The 17200-nt window shown below is 41.0% G+C and overlaps 1 protein-coding gene across 1 annotated transcript in view; it reads left to right on the forward strand.

Annotated features, from left to right (window-relative positions):
* nhsl2 (NHS-like 2) overlaps positions 1–17200 on the forward strand; it is a 235347-nt gene that overhangs the window by 203517 nt on the left and 14630 nt on the right. The window contains exons 4-5 of the mRNA XM_085450713.1: positions 3257–3506; positions 16474–16656. Coding sequence (XP_085306839.1) covers positions 3257–3506; positions 16474–16656 — 433 coding nt within the window. The remainder of the gene's footprint in view (positions 1–3256; positions 3507–16473; positions 16657–17200) is intronic.

A 17200-nucleotide genomic window follows, 5' to 3' on the forward strand; every position in this document is an offset into this window, starting at 1 on the left:
TTAGTCGCATTAAGGCTCCTAAAAGTCTTTAATTTCTCTTTTTGTTATAGTATGACATGCCAAATGGAAACTCAGTCTGCGTTTGGCATCTTCTAATTGCTGTGTCTCTGTTTACATTTACATGTCTGTGCTTGTGTGTGTATTGCGTCTGTATTATTTGAACTTCTGCGCGTTGTTTGTACTTGACTGATCACTGATGCAGATTTGCTCCGCTCAATGAGGACTGATAATAAAGACTCCATCCTTTTCTATTAATGATTGTAACTTGAAGTTCGGAATGAGCATGTCTTCTAATTGGCTGTTGGACAGCTTAATTCAGCAAATCGGCGACACAATGCACTATTCCAACAAATTACTGCTTCGGCATATCAGACGGTTTTACAGCTAAAAGTTGTGTTGTGACAAAATGCTTCACTGCTGTTGTCATCATCCCTTTATTTTTTTCCCATGAAGCCGAATTATCCGAGAACTGTTGCACAGTATATCCCGCCCCCTCATTCAGATTTCTCAGGATTAGTCATCGTCCTTTTCACACTCTCAGCAGGTTTCTACAAACAAATGCCAAACCATTTAGTGTCTTCCAGATGGAAGTATCATTAGCACTCGCTAAGAAATCAAAATAGCATGTGACGTAAGCGCTTTCTTGTCAGCCGGCGCCTGCACATTGAGGACTTACTGACTGATTTTTGAAGGCGAGAAAGGGAATGCAAACATAGATGTTAAATTGCTTCAGGGTGTCTCAATGATAATCTATGATCACAATTTGTCAAACAGGCTACAGCTATACATAGAGCCTCTCTCTTTTCACTCTTTCCCTTTTCCATTAGTACTTCTCAGTCTATTTCCCCAGCTCATTGAACTCCCACCGTGATTTTACTGCAAGATGGCTGCACATTTCCTGCACACCGACTGACGCAATATTCCTTCAGCGAGCTGCTAAAGAGCTCTCTTAACCTAATGCCTTTCTCTCTGTTTGGGCTAATTTCAATTAGAGAATGGCAGATTCCCACGAGATAGCTTTACGTCTCTCACGAGGCGGAGGATAGACTGGAGTGTTTCCTGCATTGCAGCAGCCTCGACAGTTTCATTGCCTTGCTTAAGGGCAGAGATGCCTGATACTGTAGATCTAATGGCAGACAGTTGACAGATGCCCGTTCCCTCACAGCTGGGATTGCACCTTCCTGTTGCCATCAGGGACAGAACGAACAGTGTCTCTGCTGCTCTGTCAGTTTCCGTCCCTGTCAGCTAATCACGTCAAATCAATGTTTTTCTTTTTTATGTTTCTAACTCACTTCAGATTCACTTCTGTCGCTCCTCTGCATTAGCTCTCTCAGTTTTATGAGACAGGTGAAAATGAGACAGCATTTTCTCTCGTTCTCTGTTTTGTAACCCTGCTGTCTGCTTATCTACCCTACTGATCCTTCCTCTTACAGGCATTGAAGTTGCTTAAAGGGGACAAAACATTTAATTTTGGAGGAGGTTGATGAGTAGATGACCTCCGCCGGCTGTCTGGACTCCTATAGGATTTTGGTTCTATTGATTTTTACTGCAAATTGAATTCTGAGGTTATTTTGTTTTTCTTGTGTGTTTGAGCCAGTAACAGCAGTTTAAAGGGGAAAAGGGCTTTATTGGCTAATTTTCAAAACAGCTTGGGCAGAAAATGAGAACAATAACTTTTAAAGAGTTTGAGAGTGTAGTACAATATGAGAGAAATGGAGATCTTGTAGTGAGGAAATTAGATTTGAACCATTGGATCTCAGGATGCATTACCATGACTGAAGGGGAAGACAATATTTTGGATTTCACTAAAGAAACTGACTAAAATTATTTGGATTTCAAGCAGCATGTTAGATTTTCTTTTACTCTGTAGGTAGCCTGAAACATTTTTTCAAATAATCTCACTGAGTGCAGAATCTACATGAGAAACACTCATGTTTTGTTTTGTTTTTATTAAAAAGTAAAGCCTTTAGCCTCCAACATTCAATTTGTATGAAAACGAGTAACCATTATTTAGCCATGTATTCAAGCCTTCCATTAAACAGAGGCAACCAATCAGAATAAAGTTGGCCTAAAACAATGGATGAGCTGAAGAGCTACACCCAGTCACACCTCGTGACAAATAAGGATTATTTTGAGCTGGGATTCATACAAAGTTCATCATGTAATGAACAGGTCAACTTTACACTACCTGCCTAGTAACATGTTGTCAGGTTGCTCGACCAAACAGAGTAAAAACAAGTTTATGAGACTTTAATTTCACACCTCCAAATGAATACATATCTATTTCACTTTAACTCCTGGACGTGTAAATGTAAAAGCTAGCAGTCATTTATGAAGGATGCACAAATATAGTGTCTGAACATATTGGCATTGTTGACTGATGTAAGCTTATTGCCAAATGATGTGACATCTACTCACAGTTGCATTTATCTATTTCATTACATCAGCTTATAGCGACTAACTGTTCGAAGGTAGTGTGATGTAATTTGAACATGTCCAGCATTTTGACTGGTACTGTATGTAATATAATATACGATTTTTTTCAGCCCATAATTCCACAGTAGATACAGCCCTACTGTTCATAAAGGTGATTATGAGAACCAGTAACAAGTGGTTAATAAATGGATGAATAAATAAATATGCCGGCTCCATATTTATATTTACAGTACTAAAAAAGAGTATTTGCCCCCTTTCTGATTTCTTTGTTTTTTCCATGTTATGTGGCATGTTTTATTTTTTAAATAGCTTTTTTATTATTTAGTTTGAACATGAAGCTAAATAATAGAACACCAATTCTTGCAATCGCTTTCTTTCCAGCTGTCAGAACAATTTTGATCAAATACTGATCTTTCATCTGCACGTCCATCCAAATAACCAAGGTTTAACACCTATATGGCATGTTTTAATGCTAAACAAACATAACCCAACTAAAAATAAGTGATAATTCTGCCAAAATCAATCCAAAAGAACATGGACGACTCATCCAGGAGGTCACAAATGAACCCAGAACAACATCTAAAGAAGTTCATGATTCAAAAATAAGAAAGAGAGTGGGTAAAAGGGCTTTTTAAAGTGTCAAATATGTAAAAAACTAAGAAATCAAGACGTAAAAATACTTTCGACAGTACTTTCTAAAAGGTTATATATATCTTCCTGGGGAAATCAGACCCTTTCAACCATTCTCGACTTCAGTATATCAAACTGTGCATCACTATTTGATGACATAGCGGTTTTCCCTTTCTGCTTCTTCTTGCAGCCAGCATCAAAGCAGCTCTACGAAGATGAAACCACCTCCTCTGTGTTTGGTCTGAGGTCTGTTACCGACCTATCTCCATCCCCGTCTCCATCCCCCTGCAGCTCAGACCGGCCCCCTCTAGGCTGGAGCAGTAACAACAGTAGCAGCAGTACTGCCACGTCGGCCACTACTGGACCGCCAGTCGCCGAAAAACCTCGCTGGCACCTGGGAAGACGCACACCGGCACACTTCTTACCACTCGACGTCACAGGTACAAAAGTGAAATGCCCAAAATAGTCTAAGATCAGGTGTGGTTACAATTGCTAATGCTGTCAGTATATTTGATGCAGTCTTAAATGACCAAATAAATTTACAAATTAAGAATTTTGTTGAAACTGCAATGTGAAGGTGCACTTATAAGGCAATGGGAGTATTTCTGAAGTCTATTTCTTGCTGTGTTTCTCAACAACACTGTGGTGAACTGACAGGAAAGGTGAGTGTATGCAACTGATTGAAAGTCATTACTCTGACACATGCATCTGAGTCAGCTGAGCCTCCAGGATGTTTTCATGGCGACAGCATTACAGAGGTAGTGCTGCATGAAAATTGCGGACAAAGTCAGCATAGAAAGTGTGATACTTCCTTGATCTTTCTTAGAAGTTTTTGGACTGGCACAGCTACAGTACCTCTGAGGGAACACATGAATGTTTCATTGGCTGGACCAGAGTGATCCCGAGCCATCAAAGTAAAAAGAGTTTGCTGTGTTTTAATGGGTACGTGTAAACACAGAGACGATTGGCATCCAGTCTGTGAATGAGTGGTAATGTTTCCAGTCCAGCTGTGAGATGGTCAACAGCTCAAGTTGTGCTCATTTTAAAGAAGCGCTCAAGTGATTCGTGATTCATAATCAGCAGAGTTTGGGTCATTCATTTAAAAAAAAAAAAAAAAGGCAAACATACTTTAGTTTCAACTTCTCAAATGTGAGCATTGAGCATCTTTGGGGTTCTGGTTGTCATTTAGCCAACTCGAAAACTCAACTTTGAGCCATAGATGGAAGATAGACACCCCTAAGCATACCTGTTAGTCAAATAATCATATAATAATGGAAAATGCCATTAGTTGGAGCCTTGTCGAAGATGTCAGATGCTTATTGAGTAGAGGGGTTAGACTGAGGTTAATTATCTGGGCTGATGAGAGATGTGCCGAGATGCTTGTTGATTGGTGCAGCCAGGTGCCTTTGAGCCTTTTTCGCATTTATTAGAATTTATGACTTCAATATGAAATTTCACTGAAAAATAATTCAAAATTAAATAGATTAAGCCTGAATATGAGATTCTATTGGAAATGAATGATCATTTGGCAGCTTTCAGATGGCTCCTGTCATGTTGAGAATAGAAATGATTTTATCTCCAAATAAAGATGGTTTCTGTGAGCAGTAAAACAGCAACACTGTTGGTTTTAGAGTCCTGGCTTTGTGAGGGCCTTCACTGTCACCTGTGCTGTTCTCGAAGGAGTTGTGTGACAGCTGTAAAAGTGAGAGTCATGGCAAATCAGACTCAAGGAAAGCTACAACATGCGGTAAATCTGAATTTTCATCCCTTTGGAGGTCACATCAGTCCAATTTGGCTTTAGCTTCTTTGTGGTTGTGTATTAAATGCGTGCTGGAAAAGCAACACAATCTTGTCTTCCTCCAAAGAAGAAGCTCCAGGCTGAAAAACAGTGCTAATATTAATCTTGCTCAACAAATTTGGCAGATACCTCTTCCACATGGTGCATGGTCGTCTTTGACAGTCCTCATAGTGTCTTGTCTTGCCACAGTGGATCATATTCCTCCATCTCACCCTACCCCTCCTCTCTGGTCATCTGTATTTTTCCAAATGGCTACTCCATACTCAAAATGCTTTGTCCAGGATACCCACTATCTCTCCTTTGCACATGTCCAAACCATCTAAAAAGGGGAGGCGAGTCCATGAGAGCATTCATAATTCAATTAGTTATGACAACCTCTCCAACACGACTGGCTGAAATGCAACCATGACAGAGCCTCCACCATGTTTTATACATGGCTGCAGACTCTCACTGTTGCACCTCTCTCCTGACCTGCTCCATGCATACAGACGATAATTGGAAGTAAAAGTTTTAAATATGGATTGCATCACTCCATAAGATTTGTTGTCAATGAAATTACACAAGTCCAGTTCTTGTGTAATTTTCTTACCTCAGTCTTTTCTCCATGTTTCCCTTCCTTAAAAATGGTTTCTTGACAGCCACCCTTCAACTGAGACCATTTCTGATGAGGGTCCAGTGATCAGCTGAAAGACTAGATAAATCTCCCAGCTCCCGTGGCAGGTCTTTACTGGATCTTTTTCCCATTTCTTAAGGACAAAACTTCCAGATACTGTTTATCTGCTATAGATCGTTTTAGTCCTGGAAAACTATTGCTCAGGACCACTTTAAAAAAATTTACAAGGCAGTCTTTGTGATGTTGAAGAGTGTGGCAGTGGACTCCCAAATACAGACCAGTCATGTGCTACAGTCCAAAAGAGTCCAACAGGTGATAATGGCAACCCTGGGAGTCCAGGGAAAAGCAGAAAAACAAACTGATGGGAAACAGAATTAAATAACCCACCAACAAAGAAAAAGGGAAAACTGAAGCTACACAAGTATGTGATCACACCTGAGGGGAACAACACAGGTGCAGACAATCAAGGAAACAAGACGAGGGGAAGTAAAACTGAACATCAGGCACAGAGGACAAATAATGGCCAAAATAAGACAGGAAGTGAAATGAGATGACTAAACATGAAAACACAGACATGAATTAACTAACTGAGAAAATACATAAAGAGCAATATACCAAAAATATTAGTGAGAAATAAGGAAAAGGAAAACTCAAGGCAAATAACAGCACAAACTAAGAATCACTGGAAGATGTTAAAAATAAAACCAAACTGTAAAGTCTAAAAACTCAGTGACCCAGGATCTTGACACTCTGGCTGCTTGGGAACAAAAGATTTTCAAGAAATCAGGAGTGGTTTGAGAGTTTTGCACAGCACCGTGTGTGTGCCTCATGCCGGGCTTGCTCTTTCGATAATTCAGAGTTAAAAGCTTGTTGTGTTCCTACAGCTGATGTAAGGTACTCAGCATGGGAAACATCAGTCACCTTTTGGAAATGTAATTGCACCACATCCAGTCCACACATTAAACTTGATTCCTTGACTCATGAGATTGGCATAGACAAAGCCATTTCATAACACAGGTGTAAGGAAACATTTTCAGGTGAAGTCTTCCGGTGAAGCGCCGAGAGAATCCATGGCATAAGATCACCGGGTGAAGACGTTTCACCCCCAGCCCCTTATTAAATTCTCTTTAGGTCATGAAGAAATAATTGGGAGTGATTTGAGAAGAGAACAGATGCAGAGTGTTATTAAAAACAGTGGGAAAGCTTCAGCATCAGCTCGCATGTTAATGCCAGAAGCCACAACTCAGGTGACGCTGCACGATGTGGACAGATTCCCTGTAGCTTTGAGGGAGAAAATGCTGCAGAAACAAGACTTGACATCGAGGACAATTTCTTCCTATGATCACATTCTCTATCGCGCTCGCCCATCTCTGGCAGTCAGCTCTGCTTGTGTGCATTGCCTGTGTGTGTGTGTGTGTGCTGTCAGAGCTGTTAGTATGCTGTGGTCACCCTCAGCAACATCGTTCTGACACTCCTGCTTCCACTCAGCCTCCTCCTTGTTTACTTTCCCTACGTTTGTGTGTGTGTATGTGTCTTTGCATGCATGTGTGGTCCTCCTGGTTTTTTGGCATAGCAACTACTTCGTCACTGGATGCCTCTCTCCTCCTTCTTGCGCATATCCATCTATAGTTAAATATCTCTTTCTCCATTTCTCCTCACCCACCTCACCTCACCCACTGTGTAGAGGAGGAGAAGGTCAGGTATAATGATGCATGCCTGTGGCGTTGTACTTGGTGGGTATTCACTTCCTTCACACCGAGAGGAAGAGCAAAGAACTTTGAGTATAAGACTGACGTTTCTCCTTCTGTTTTCCTTCTTTTCCTTCCATCAAGCCTGTCTGTGGTTTCATTAAATGAACAGGATCAGGTTTAGCAAGCAGTGCCCCAACAGGGGTAAATAGCATGCTTCTCGGGTACTATTTTTTGCAGAGTATGCATACACATTTTTTGTAGTGTATTTCGGGTTGAGCCATATAAACTGCTGTGCTCTCATTAGCAGTAATGAATTATGGTGTCACCCTGTGCAAAGGTGCGGCCCAGTTATTTGTTTTAGACGCAAATGAAGCTCAACTACACAACAGAATAAGTCAGAAAAGGCCATTTGGATGCATGTAAAACAGCTGTTCTCAGGGCTTCTCACTGATTTGTTTTGGTCTTGTTATCAGATTTGGATAAAATGAGAAAAAAATAAGATATCGTCAGACTTATCCAACTTGTCACCGTCCCTCTGTCTCTTTTACACTCCGTCTCTTGCTTTTTTCCCTCCTTCTCCTCCTCCTATGCCAGAGAACAGGTAGCTCTCAGCCAGCTTGCTGTTGCCATGGTAACTCACCACTCTTCCTCCTCCCTAGTCCCCCCCCCCAAAAAAAGAAGAATTACAAGCAGCAGTGACAAAAAGATGGAGGGAAAGGTGGAGAAGTGATGAGGATGACAGAGGACAGAAAATGCATACAGTGAGATACACAATGGAAGAATAATGAATGGAGGGTAGTGAGAAAGCTTCTTTTTTTTTTTGGTCGCAGCTCCCACCTCCCACTTTCCTTCCTCTCCCTCACATCTCGCTCCAGCAATTTTCATGAATGACTGAAGCACTTTAGCCTGTGAAAGATGTGAATGCAACAGAGGCTGAGAGACAAGCAGCGGGCAGACGCCATCGGTCTGTGCTTATTTTTTCTCGACAGAGTTCATCGGTAAAATTTTAATGTAATCACATATTCGAGAGTCCTCGGTGATTTGGAGGGTTTTTGAATTGCAGAAAGGCGGACATTATTGTGTCTGTGAGCAGCCCTACCAAACACCAGACGTCCACGGTTATCGATTTCTGAGCTAAATGTGATCAGACAGTGAAAAAGACGTTGCTGGTGTAATTTTGCATTTTCAGGCATTTCCATTCAGTTTCACATTTACTCACAGAATAATCTAAATTGATTTGAGGTTGAACAAAGGAAAAGTGAACATGTATGTTTAGATCTTTTAGGCTCTAGCAGCCACTGTGATTGGATAAGCAGCGGAAAATGAATGGCTTAATTGATATTAACATACTTCAAATATATCTATCTATCTATCGATCTATCGATCTATCGATCTATCGATCTGATGGTTAGCAAAGTGCAGTTTTAAGGGAAAAGAGCTGGTGTATTTAGGATCGGGGCATATACTGATGGTCGGTCATTCTCCTTCAGGATTTTCTGGTTGAGAGCATATTTCACGTTTCCATCAATTACAGCAAATTATCCAGCTTCTGAAGCATCAAAGCAGCCCCCAACTATCGCACCACCACCACCATGCTTGACCGTTATATGAAGATGTTTTGAGCGTTAGTTTTATGCCACATGTAACGGGATTTCAACTTCTGTCCACAGAATATTTTCCCAAAGGTTTGGGGAATCACAGAGATGGGTTTTTTTAGCAAATGTGAGACAAGCTGTCCTGTTCTTTTTGGTCAGCAGTGGTTTTCCCATGTAACCTGTCACATTTGAGTTATTGCTGAGTCGTGAGGCAAAGGAGGCCTACAGTGCTTTTTGTGGTAGTATGGCCACTCCTGGGAATGTTCACCATTGTTCCACAGTTGTCTTAATTTGTGGATAATGACACAGAACGCTTATCTGAAGATGGACTCTTCAGTTTTTATCTAGTCAAAGTAAAAAATTTTTTAACCTCACAATTCAAATAATTTAGCAGTTGTTTATTTTGTAAATCTGTCAATAATCCTACAAAAATAACAGCTAATGAGGCTTGGACATAAGCGAGGAGTTTAGTGCAAATGCTGCTGTTTCCTATAAAAAGAGCAAAACAGTCCCAGACCCCGAATCAGATGGTTTCTGAATGCACTTGTGAATGAAGAATGCAGAAAGTCTGAGAGCTTTAGTGGAGAGAGACAGAGAGTGAGAGACAGGCATTCCTGCTGCTGAGCTGCCGACGGTCTAATCCTCTTGGCTTACCTGGAGCCCCTCCAACTACAAGGAATCTGACAGGGGGTGGAACTTTTGAAAAACTTCTGAAAATCCTCTCAGCTCCACGCTGTGCCCTTTGTCACAAGATGAATCCATTTAGTGAGCTGCAATTTAGATGCATCCCTTGATGGCATTCAGTGCAAACAGTAAGATAGATGATAAGCCAGGGTCAGCAGTAGCTGAATAACACAGGAAGTTATTTGTTATTTATTCCAACACCGTAGAGGGTTAGATGCTGTGTAACACTTATAAACTGAGGGGGAAGGTGCTGATGTTAATAAGAGGAAATTATGAATTTCTGAAACACTTAATTTTACAGTTTTTTTCTAGTATAAACATATGGCACTGCTTCACCTTCAGTGGTTCTGTTTGAGCTTTAGAAGTCTTCATTGTGATAATTCATCTTTTGTCGGTTACTGTTTACAGAGCCGAAACTTCAATGCAAAGATGGGATTGTCATTTAAACCAACGCACCCCTACAGGTTGTTTGTTCAAGCTGTAAGATTGCTCATATTGATGTCATAAAGTTAGATATGTAGCACTGAACTGTGGTGAAGTGCTGTTTAACATTGCAAAAGGCTGTGCTATACCACAAAGCATTCTCTTCCTAAACCCTAAACCAAGTAACAACTTATGATGTTGAATTAAGACTTGGTTTAACAGACCTAGTCTGTTGAGTCGATAACTGTTTGGCACTCGCTAACCGCTTTATGCTCGACTGGTTGGCGAGTGGCTGGAAGTTGCTGGCTGTTTCTGGGAAAAAACATTCATAAAGAAAGTGCTGCACCAAAAATCTCCTTGTGATTGTTTTGTCCTAGCAGATTTCTGCTGTCACCTGCATTTTGCCTGGAAGAGGCCGACTTACCTACAGACACTCGAGATTTACTCGCCGAGTTGTGCTGGAATGCAAACAAGAGGTGGAGAATATTCCTCTCCAAAGTTAAAGTTGTCCCTTATCACCACAACCACCTAGTTTCAAAGGTGCAGCTTTGATTTTAAAGCAAAGTGTCTTTTGTTTTAATGGGACAGCCAATGACTGTTGATCAGCACTTTGGAGAAGGTTGGATTTAAATCTCTGGGTTGAAGTTTTGAGCGTCTTTGTTAAAATGATTAGCTGGTCATGGGACACAGCTGAAAGCTCCAGACAAAGTTGCTCACTAAACCTCGAGTTTTAGAGCATTTTAATGCTGGTTTAGCATTCCCTGTCAAAAAAGTCACATTAGCAGTTGCTGTAATGTTTCCTCTAAGCAACTGCAGCAGCAGTTTGTTACTGTTTTCTTTATTTTTAAATAGTTTTTAAGCAGCGTCAAGATGTTTATGATCACATAATTTAAAACACTGTGTGCTGTAGACCGTTAGGGCAACTAGGCAGGAACAGTGGGCTACACATGTAAGTTTGGTTTTTTAGTTTGTGTTGTACTTTTCATGCTTTCACTACAATCTGGGACGCATGCAAACTTTTGCTGATGGTGGCAACCTGCTAGTGATAAAAGCAATTAGTAAAAGATTCATAGTGAAGCACCCAAATACCTCTTTGCAACAAGTTTCACACTTGCACTTTTCACACTTGCGACTGCAGCTGTTCACAGTATACTGACTGGTTTCTAGGTCTGTGTGGATGGGGCTTAGCAGTCAATTGTACAGTGACGGGCCAAGGAAACCTGACTTAAAACGTGTTTATAGTGTGACAGGAAAAACTGTTTTTCTCTGAGTCTCTCTATGGATGATTTCTTCCTTCATAACAACTTCACAAGTTATGATTGAAAAAAAAAACAACCCAATTTCAAATCCATCCATTTGACATTTGTTAGCTTAAAATTAGGGTCATAGCTTTTCTGCCAGTCCTCACCTAGTATTCCATTAGCCTGTTCGCTAGCAGTGATTGGCTGGTGTTTTTGTGCATGTTTCCCTCATGCAGGTTATACATGTAGCTTGCTAGCCAAGCTTGCTAGCATTAGCCGATAACTTAGGAATCCACCCTTCTTTACAAATATATGGTCACTTATCACTCCAGAAACCATTATGGCATTAGCTGGAATGTTAATGTTGATTTCTTAAAGGTTTTAAGTCCAAAAGATAAAGTCTGAATGATGTGTGCTGTTAAGGCAACAGTCTGGTGCGTTTTTGCCTCCATCACTCTGCTTAGATCCCAACGTTGTCCTACTTTTAAACTGAAAACACTCTTATATGTTATTTTATGTCATGAGAATTGTTAGAAACTTGTAATATACTGTAAGGTTACGTGGTATTTTGTGATTGTCATGTTTCTCTCTCTTGCCCAAAGCTATTCTAACCTCTGTGTCCTTAAGACTCACTGCATGCAGGCAGCTGAGCAGTTTAACAAGGCTTATACTGAGGAGACATTAGGATTTGTAACTGGTGGAAGGCTGATAGTTTAAACAGAGTCTGTTAGTGATGCCCACAGAAGCAACAAGAAGACTTACAGCCTGCTAATAACAGCTTGGTGAGACCGATCTTGAAAGTGGGAACTGCTCTGAATATTCAAGTAGGAAAGTTAGCTAGCCAAGACTGGAGGATGCAAAATTGTCACTATGGTGTCGGCGTTACAGAGGGACCCACACCAGCAGGAAGTGGGTGAATGCATGACAGTCAGACAGGAAGTCGTATTTAGCTCCACTCCACGGCTGAGTCACAGCTTTAGCCTCTCTGCTGGAAAGCTGGAGATGCTCCGACTCAAACACTCGTGCTTATTCATGCACAGAGGGGAACGCAGATTGAGTGGCAGTCAGTGAATGAGCTAAATAGGGAGACTGTTGCAAAAATAAACAGAGGATGAATAACTGAAGGGAATAGGCTCTTGGAAAGATGGAGAGATAAAAGGACAGGTGGAAAAACGGGCAGGTTTTTAGTCAATGAGTAAAGCAGAAGAGCGGAAGGAGTCAGGACTTTTTCTTAAATCATGAATCCAGGTTTGCTGTTGTTAGGGGGAAAAAAGATTTAGAGTGCCCAAAGATTTAGAAGCAGGAAGTGTCAGGAAGTTTTGATGATTAGAGTTATTAGTTTGATGATTTGCCAAGCAAAAGGTTTCCAAATGTTAAGATGGTGATAAAAGCATGTTTATTTCAGACATCTAAGTAACAGCAGGAATCATTATTACACATCCAAATACAGTTGTGCCATTAAAGAGAGTTCAAGTGTCCCTTTTAAAAATTATTTTAATGGGACAGCCAATGACTGTTGATCAGCGCTTTGGAAAAGGTTGGATTTAAATTTCTGGGTTCAAGTTTTGAGCGTCTTTGTTAAAATGATTAGCTGGTCATGGGACACAGCTGAAAGCTCCAGACAAAGTTGCTCACTAAAACTCGAGTTTTAGAGCATTTTAATGCTGGTTTAGCATTCACAAAAGTCACACTAGCTCACATTAGCAGTTGCAAAAGTTAGAGATACCTGCTGTAAAGTTTCTTCTAAGCAACTGCAGCAGCAGTTTGTTACTGTTTTCTTTATTTTTAAATAGTTTTTAAGCAGCGTCAAGATGTTTATGGCCACATAATTTAATACACTGTGTGCTGTAGACAGTTAGGGCAATTAAGCAGGAACATGCTTGTAAAAAATAATTACAAAACTTTCTACCTGCTAATGGAACAAAGGAATCAGCGGTCAATTTTCCCAGGTGAACTTATCCTGGAGAAACCAGGTTTCCCTAATACTCTACCTAGTTATGGAAACCTGGTTTCTTATAAAGGAAAGTCAATAAATCAGCTCACTGGAAAAAAAAAAACATTGTCACATGGAGCATGTCTTATAGTTCAGAAGCTGCAGGATTGGTTTATGCAAGTGTCACGTATCAGGGATTTCATTGAACAATATGTAAGAAGATGTGTTTATTTATAAAAAAAAAAGTAATTAAGAAAAAAAACTCATTCAACCGACCTCACACACATTCATACAAAAAAAAAGTTACGCTCAGGCATCTTATCTGACATTCACGGGCACTCGTGGACTGACAGACACATCGGAGGCAACTTAGGGTTCGGTATCTTGCCCAATGATGCTTCAACATGCAGGAGCAGGGGATCAAACCAGGGCTCGACCCACTCATCTTCCAGCTGAAAGAAACCGCTCTACCACAGTTGCTATATGAGATGACTTTGCTCAACCTACTGACAAATCTCATTCAGTATTGAATTTGCTGTGCATCTGCAAGCTGCTTTGCAACCACAGACAGTAAAACACATGGGCACAGCTTCTGGGTCAGAAAAATGAAGCCAGTGAGGAAGCACATTAATCCTGCATTCTATCTCCAGGCCACAAGATGGTGATAGATGTGGTTCTGATTCGACCTTGTTGGACATTTTTCTGCTGGATGCATGAGCTCAGTCACTCATTTTGGATCACACTGAATAAAATAAACAAGTCTGTTTAGTAAATCTTGGTCATAAAGTGTTTCAAAATGTAGGATTAGCTGTGATATGAAACCGCATGCTCATTGGCCAAAGATCTGTCGATCAGAGGTTATTAGCCAGTTCGCTGTTAGACCCTACCCTTGTTGTCACATCGGTGTTTTTGCAACCAAGATGATTCTGGCAGAGACGCTCATCTTGAGGCTTCACAAACCAGTAGCACTATTCATGCTGGGATTTTAATCAGCTCTGTTGTCACTGATGTCTAAAACAGAGCCATGCCATCAAGTCTTAATCATGTTAGGTTCAGTCGCATTTCCTTTGTTGTTCTGCGCCTTTGAGCTTTGCATAATTCATCTTTATCTGTTGATTTTTCTGTAAATGTTTAGTTTGGGCATCAAATATCTGCCATTAGTTTTCTGTTTGCTCTCTCAAACAGATCAAAGGTTTGTAATTCTGTGTTGTTAAGTGCCTGGAGGCATAATTCGTACAGGCTGCTGCAAGAGGGACACAGCTGGGGGAAGAAAAATGGAAGGAGGGTGAGCTGGACTCATCTGACTTCCAAATGTGAAGGAGATCTGTTTTGAGTGCTTGGTGACAGCTGTCAGTGTCAGCGGTACGGCCATGTTCCTTAAGTTTGCTTTGGCACAGGGTGGGTAATAGTGGGCTGATTTGGCTCCAGTTTGTTTATTTGCTTTCTTGACTTATTGATTTTTAGTACCGCAGTCCTCTTAAAAGAGCTTCATCAAGTGGCACAATTTCATTGTTGGACATAAATTTTAGCAGCAGGCTGAGCCCGATATGACTGTTGCTCTAAAACGAGGCTGATAGCTTAATGGGATGGGTGAGAAACGGCGCTGTATGTCATTAAGGTAACCAGCTAGGTGCCTGCTGCCACCAGTGACTCACTGGATTCATGTTCTCACACAAAACACATTAGGGAGACGGGAAGTGCGCTAGAACAGAGCAGCAGGTTTCTCCGTCGTGTCTGCCTTGAGCCCGTCTGGATTAAAATGTAATGCATGTACAGGAGTCATTATGGTGATGATGAAACTGAAAGCTGCAAAGTCTTCTCCACTTGTTCAGCTGAGATGAACTCATCGAGTGTTGCTTATGCCACTTCTCAAACACTTGCTGAGTCAGAGGCAACTTTAAACAGTGGACACTTGAAGTATCAGCAATTGTGCGACAGGAAATAAAGAAGAGTGGAAACAACTACCAACTTCAGGCAACTCTGTGACATTAATTGTATCCTATTTTAGAGTAAACGTTAATATTAAAAGGGCAAATCAACAGAGTTCTTAATGCATCTTTAATTAGACACTATTTATGTAAACAGTCTTGATTTGAAATCTCTTTATAGTGAAAAATATTCAGGCGGTATCAACCAAAAAGCATTGTTGGGAGAATTGGACTTCCACTTGACTTTGTTTTACTCGCAAATTTGCCTAAACTGCTACCTGAGTTTTGAATTCTTTTCTTAGTCTTATCACCTGAAGTGTTGTCAATGCCTCTAGCAATTGTATGAGAGTTTTGTAAGCTGAGAGAATTAGACAGATAATATAGAAATTTAGAAAAAGAAATGTAGAAATACATCTTTCTAGTACTGGGTGTACTCCCTTTTTTCTTTAGAGCTGCCTTAATTCATTGTGGCAAAGATTCAACAAGGTGCTGGAAGCATTGCTCACAGATTTGGGTCCACGTTCACATGACGGCATCACGCAGCTGCTGCAGATTTGTCGACCGCACATGATTTGAGCTTTGAGATGCAGTGTGTTATCCTGCTGCAGCCATCAGAAGATGCCCAAAACCTACCATCCAAATGTTGCAGCAGAGATCATGACTCATCAAACCAGGCAGCATTTTTCCAGTCTTCTACTGTCCAGTTTTGGGGAGCCTGTGTGTCCTCTTCTTACCTCTCACCCAGTCTGGTCTTCTCCTGCTGTAGCCCATCTCCTTCGAACTTTGATGTGTTACAAATTCAGAGATGCTCTTCTCCGTATCTTGGCTGTAACGATCGGTTATTTGAGTTCCTGTCTGTTCAAAGCAGTCTTTTCTCCTCTGACCTCTGGGTATCAACAAAGCATTTTCCCCCAGAGGACTGCTGCTCAGTGGATATTTGCTTATTTGCACACCATCCTCTGTAAACCCTAGAGATGGTCATTGGAAAAATCTCCGCAGATCAAGATTTCTGAAATAGATCAACCCATCTGGCACCAACAACATGGAAAATCACTTAAATCATCTTTCTTCCCCTTCCTAATGCTCACTTTGAACTTCAGCAGGTCATCTTCACCAGGGAAGTGGCCACTAGAGAAATGGCAGTTCCCACATTTTCTTCCTTTTTCACCTCCAAAAGTTGCCTCCTGATGCAAATACAGAGTTATGGTTGACACTGTGTCTCACTAAAGTGACCTGAGTGAATGTTTAATAGAAGCAGTAAATCATGTTTGTGTTAACGAGAGTTGTGAGAGGAAAGCACTGCAGCCTTTTAAGAGAGACTTGAAATCATATCAAATGATCTGCCTTCACATCGCTGTCTCTCAAGAGCCATAATCTAATACTTTATTGCCATGTCAACAACATGATTGGATTTATTGTTTTATTTAATTTAATGCGTGTCAGGTAAAATTAGTCTTCCCACCCTCCTGCTGACCTTCTTGCTGCTGTCTTCCTCTTGCAGGTGAAGGGAGAGGATTGAAATTCCACGGTGTTGATCTTCTCCAGCACTCTCCGTCCCCTTCCCCCTCTCCCGGGGACCCTTTCCCCCACCAGCCCCACTCCCTGGAGCCTGTTACTGACACACCGCACCAGAATCTCCCACTGAGGAAGACACACTCTGACCTCGACACAACCTTACCTGCAGGTGTGTGTGTGAGACCATAATAGGGAGCTCTTTACCCTCCCTCCATGGTGCAGATCTTATTACTCCTCACATAAAGTGTGCCGCAACCTTCAAAGACAAGAGAAAGAGAGAGAAAAAAAAGAATCTGGGAATGTCAGAATGAAATTCCTATACTCATGAACTTCTCGTATTTCAGATAAAACTCTAGTATTGCTGTTAGTAGCACTGAACAGTTCTTGGCTGTGGAAAGACTATCATTTTTTTTTCCCGCCCACTTTAAATACAGTGGGGCAAAAAAGTATTTAGTCAGCCACCGATTGTGCAAGTTCCCCCACTTAAAATGATGACAGAGGTCAGTAATTTGCACCAGAGGTACACTTCAACTGTGAGAGACAGAATGTGAAAAAAAAATCCATGAATCCACATGGTAGGATTTGTAAAGAATTTATTCATAAATCAGGGTGGAAAATAAGTATTTGGTCACCTCAAACAAGGAAAATCTCTGGCTCTCACAGACCTGTAACGTCTTCTGTAAGAAGCTTTTCTGTCCCCCACTCGTTACCTG

The sequence above is a fragment of the Copadichromis virginalis genome, linkage group LG3, assembly GCF_057382275.1.
Source record: "Copadichromis virginalis isolate Kocher_CV1m ecotype Utaka linkage group LG3, C_Virginalis_male_GT1.1, whole genome shotgun sequence".
NCBI lineage: Eukaryota > Metazoa > Chordata > Actinopteri > Cichliformes > Cichlidae > Copadichromis > Copadichromis virginalis.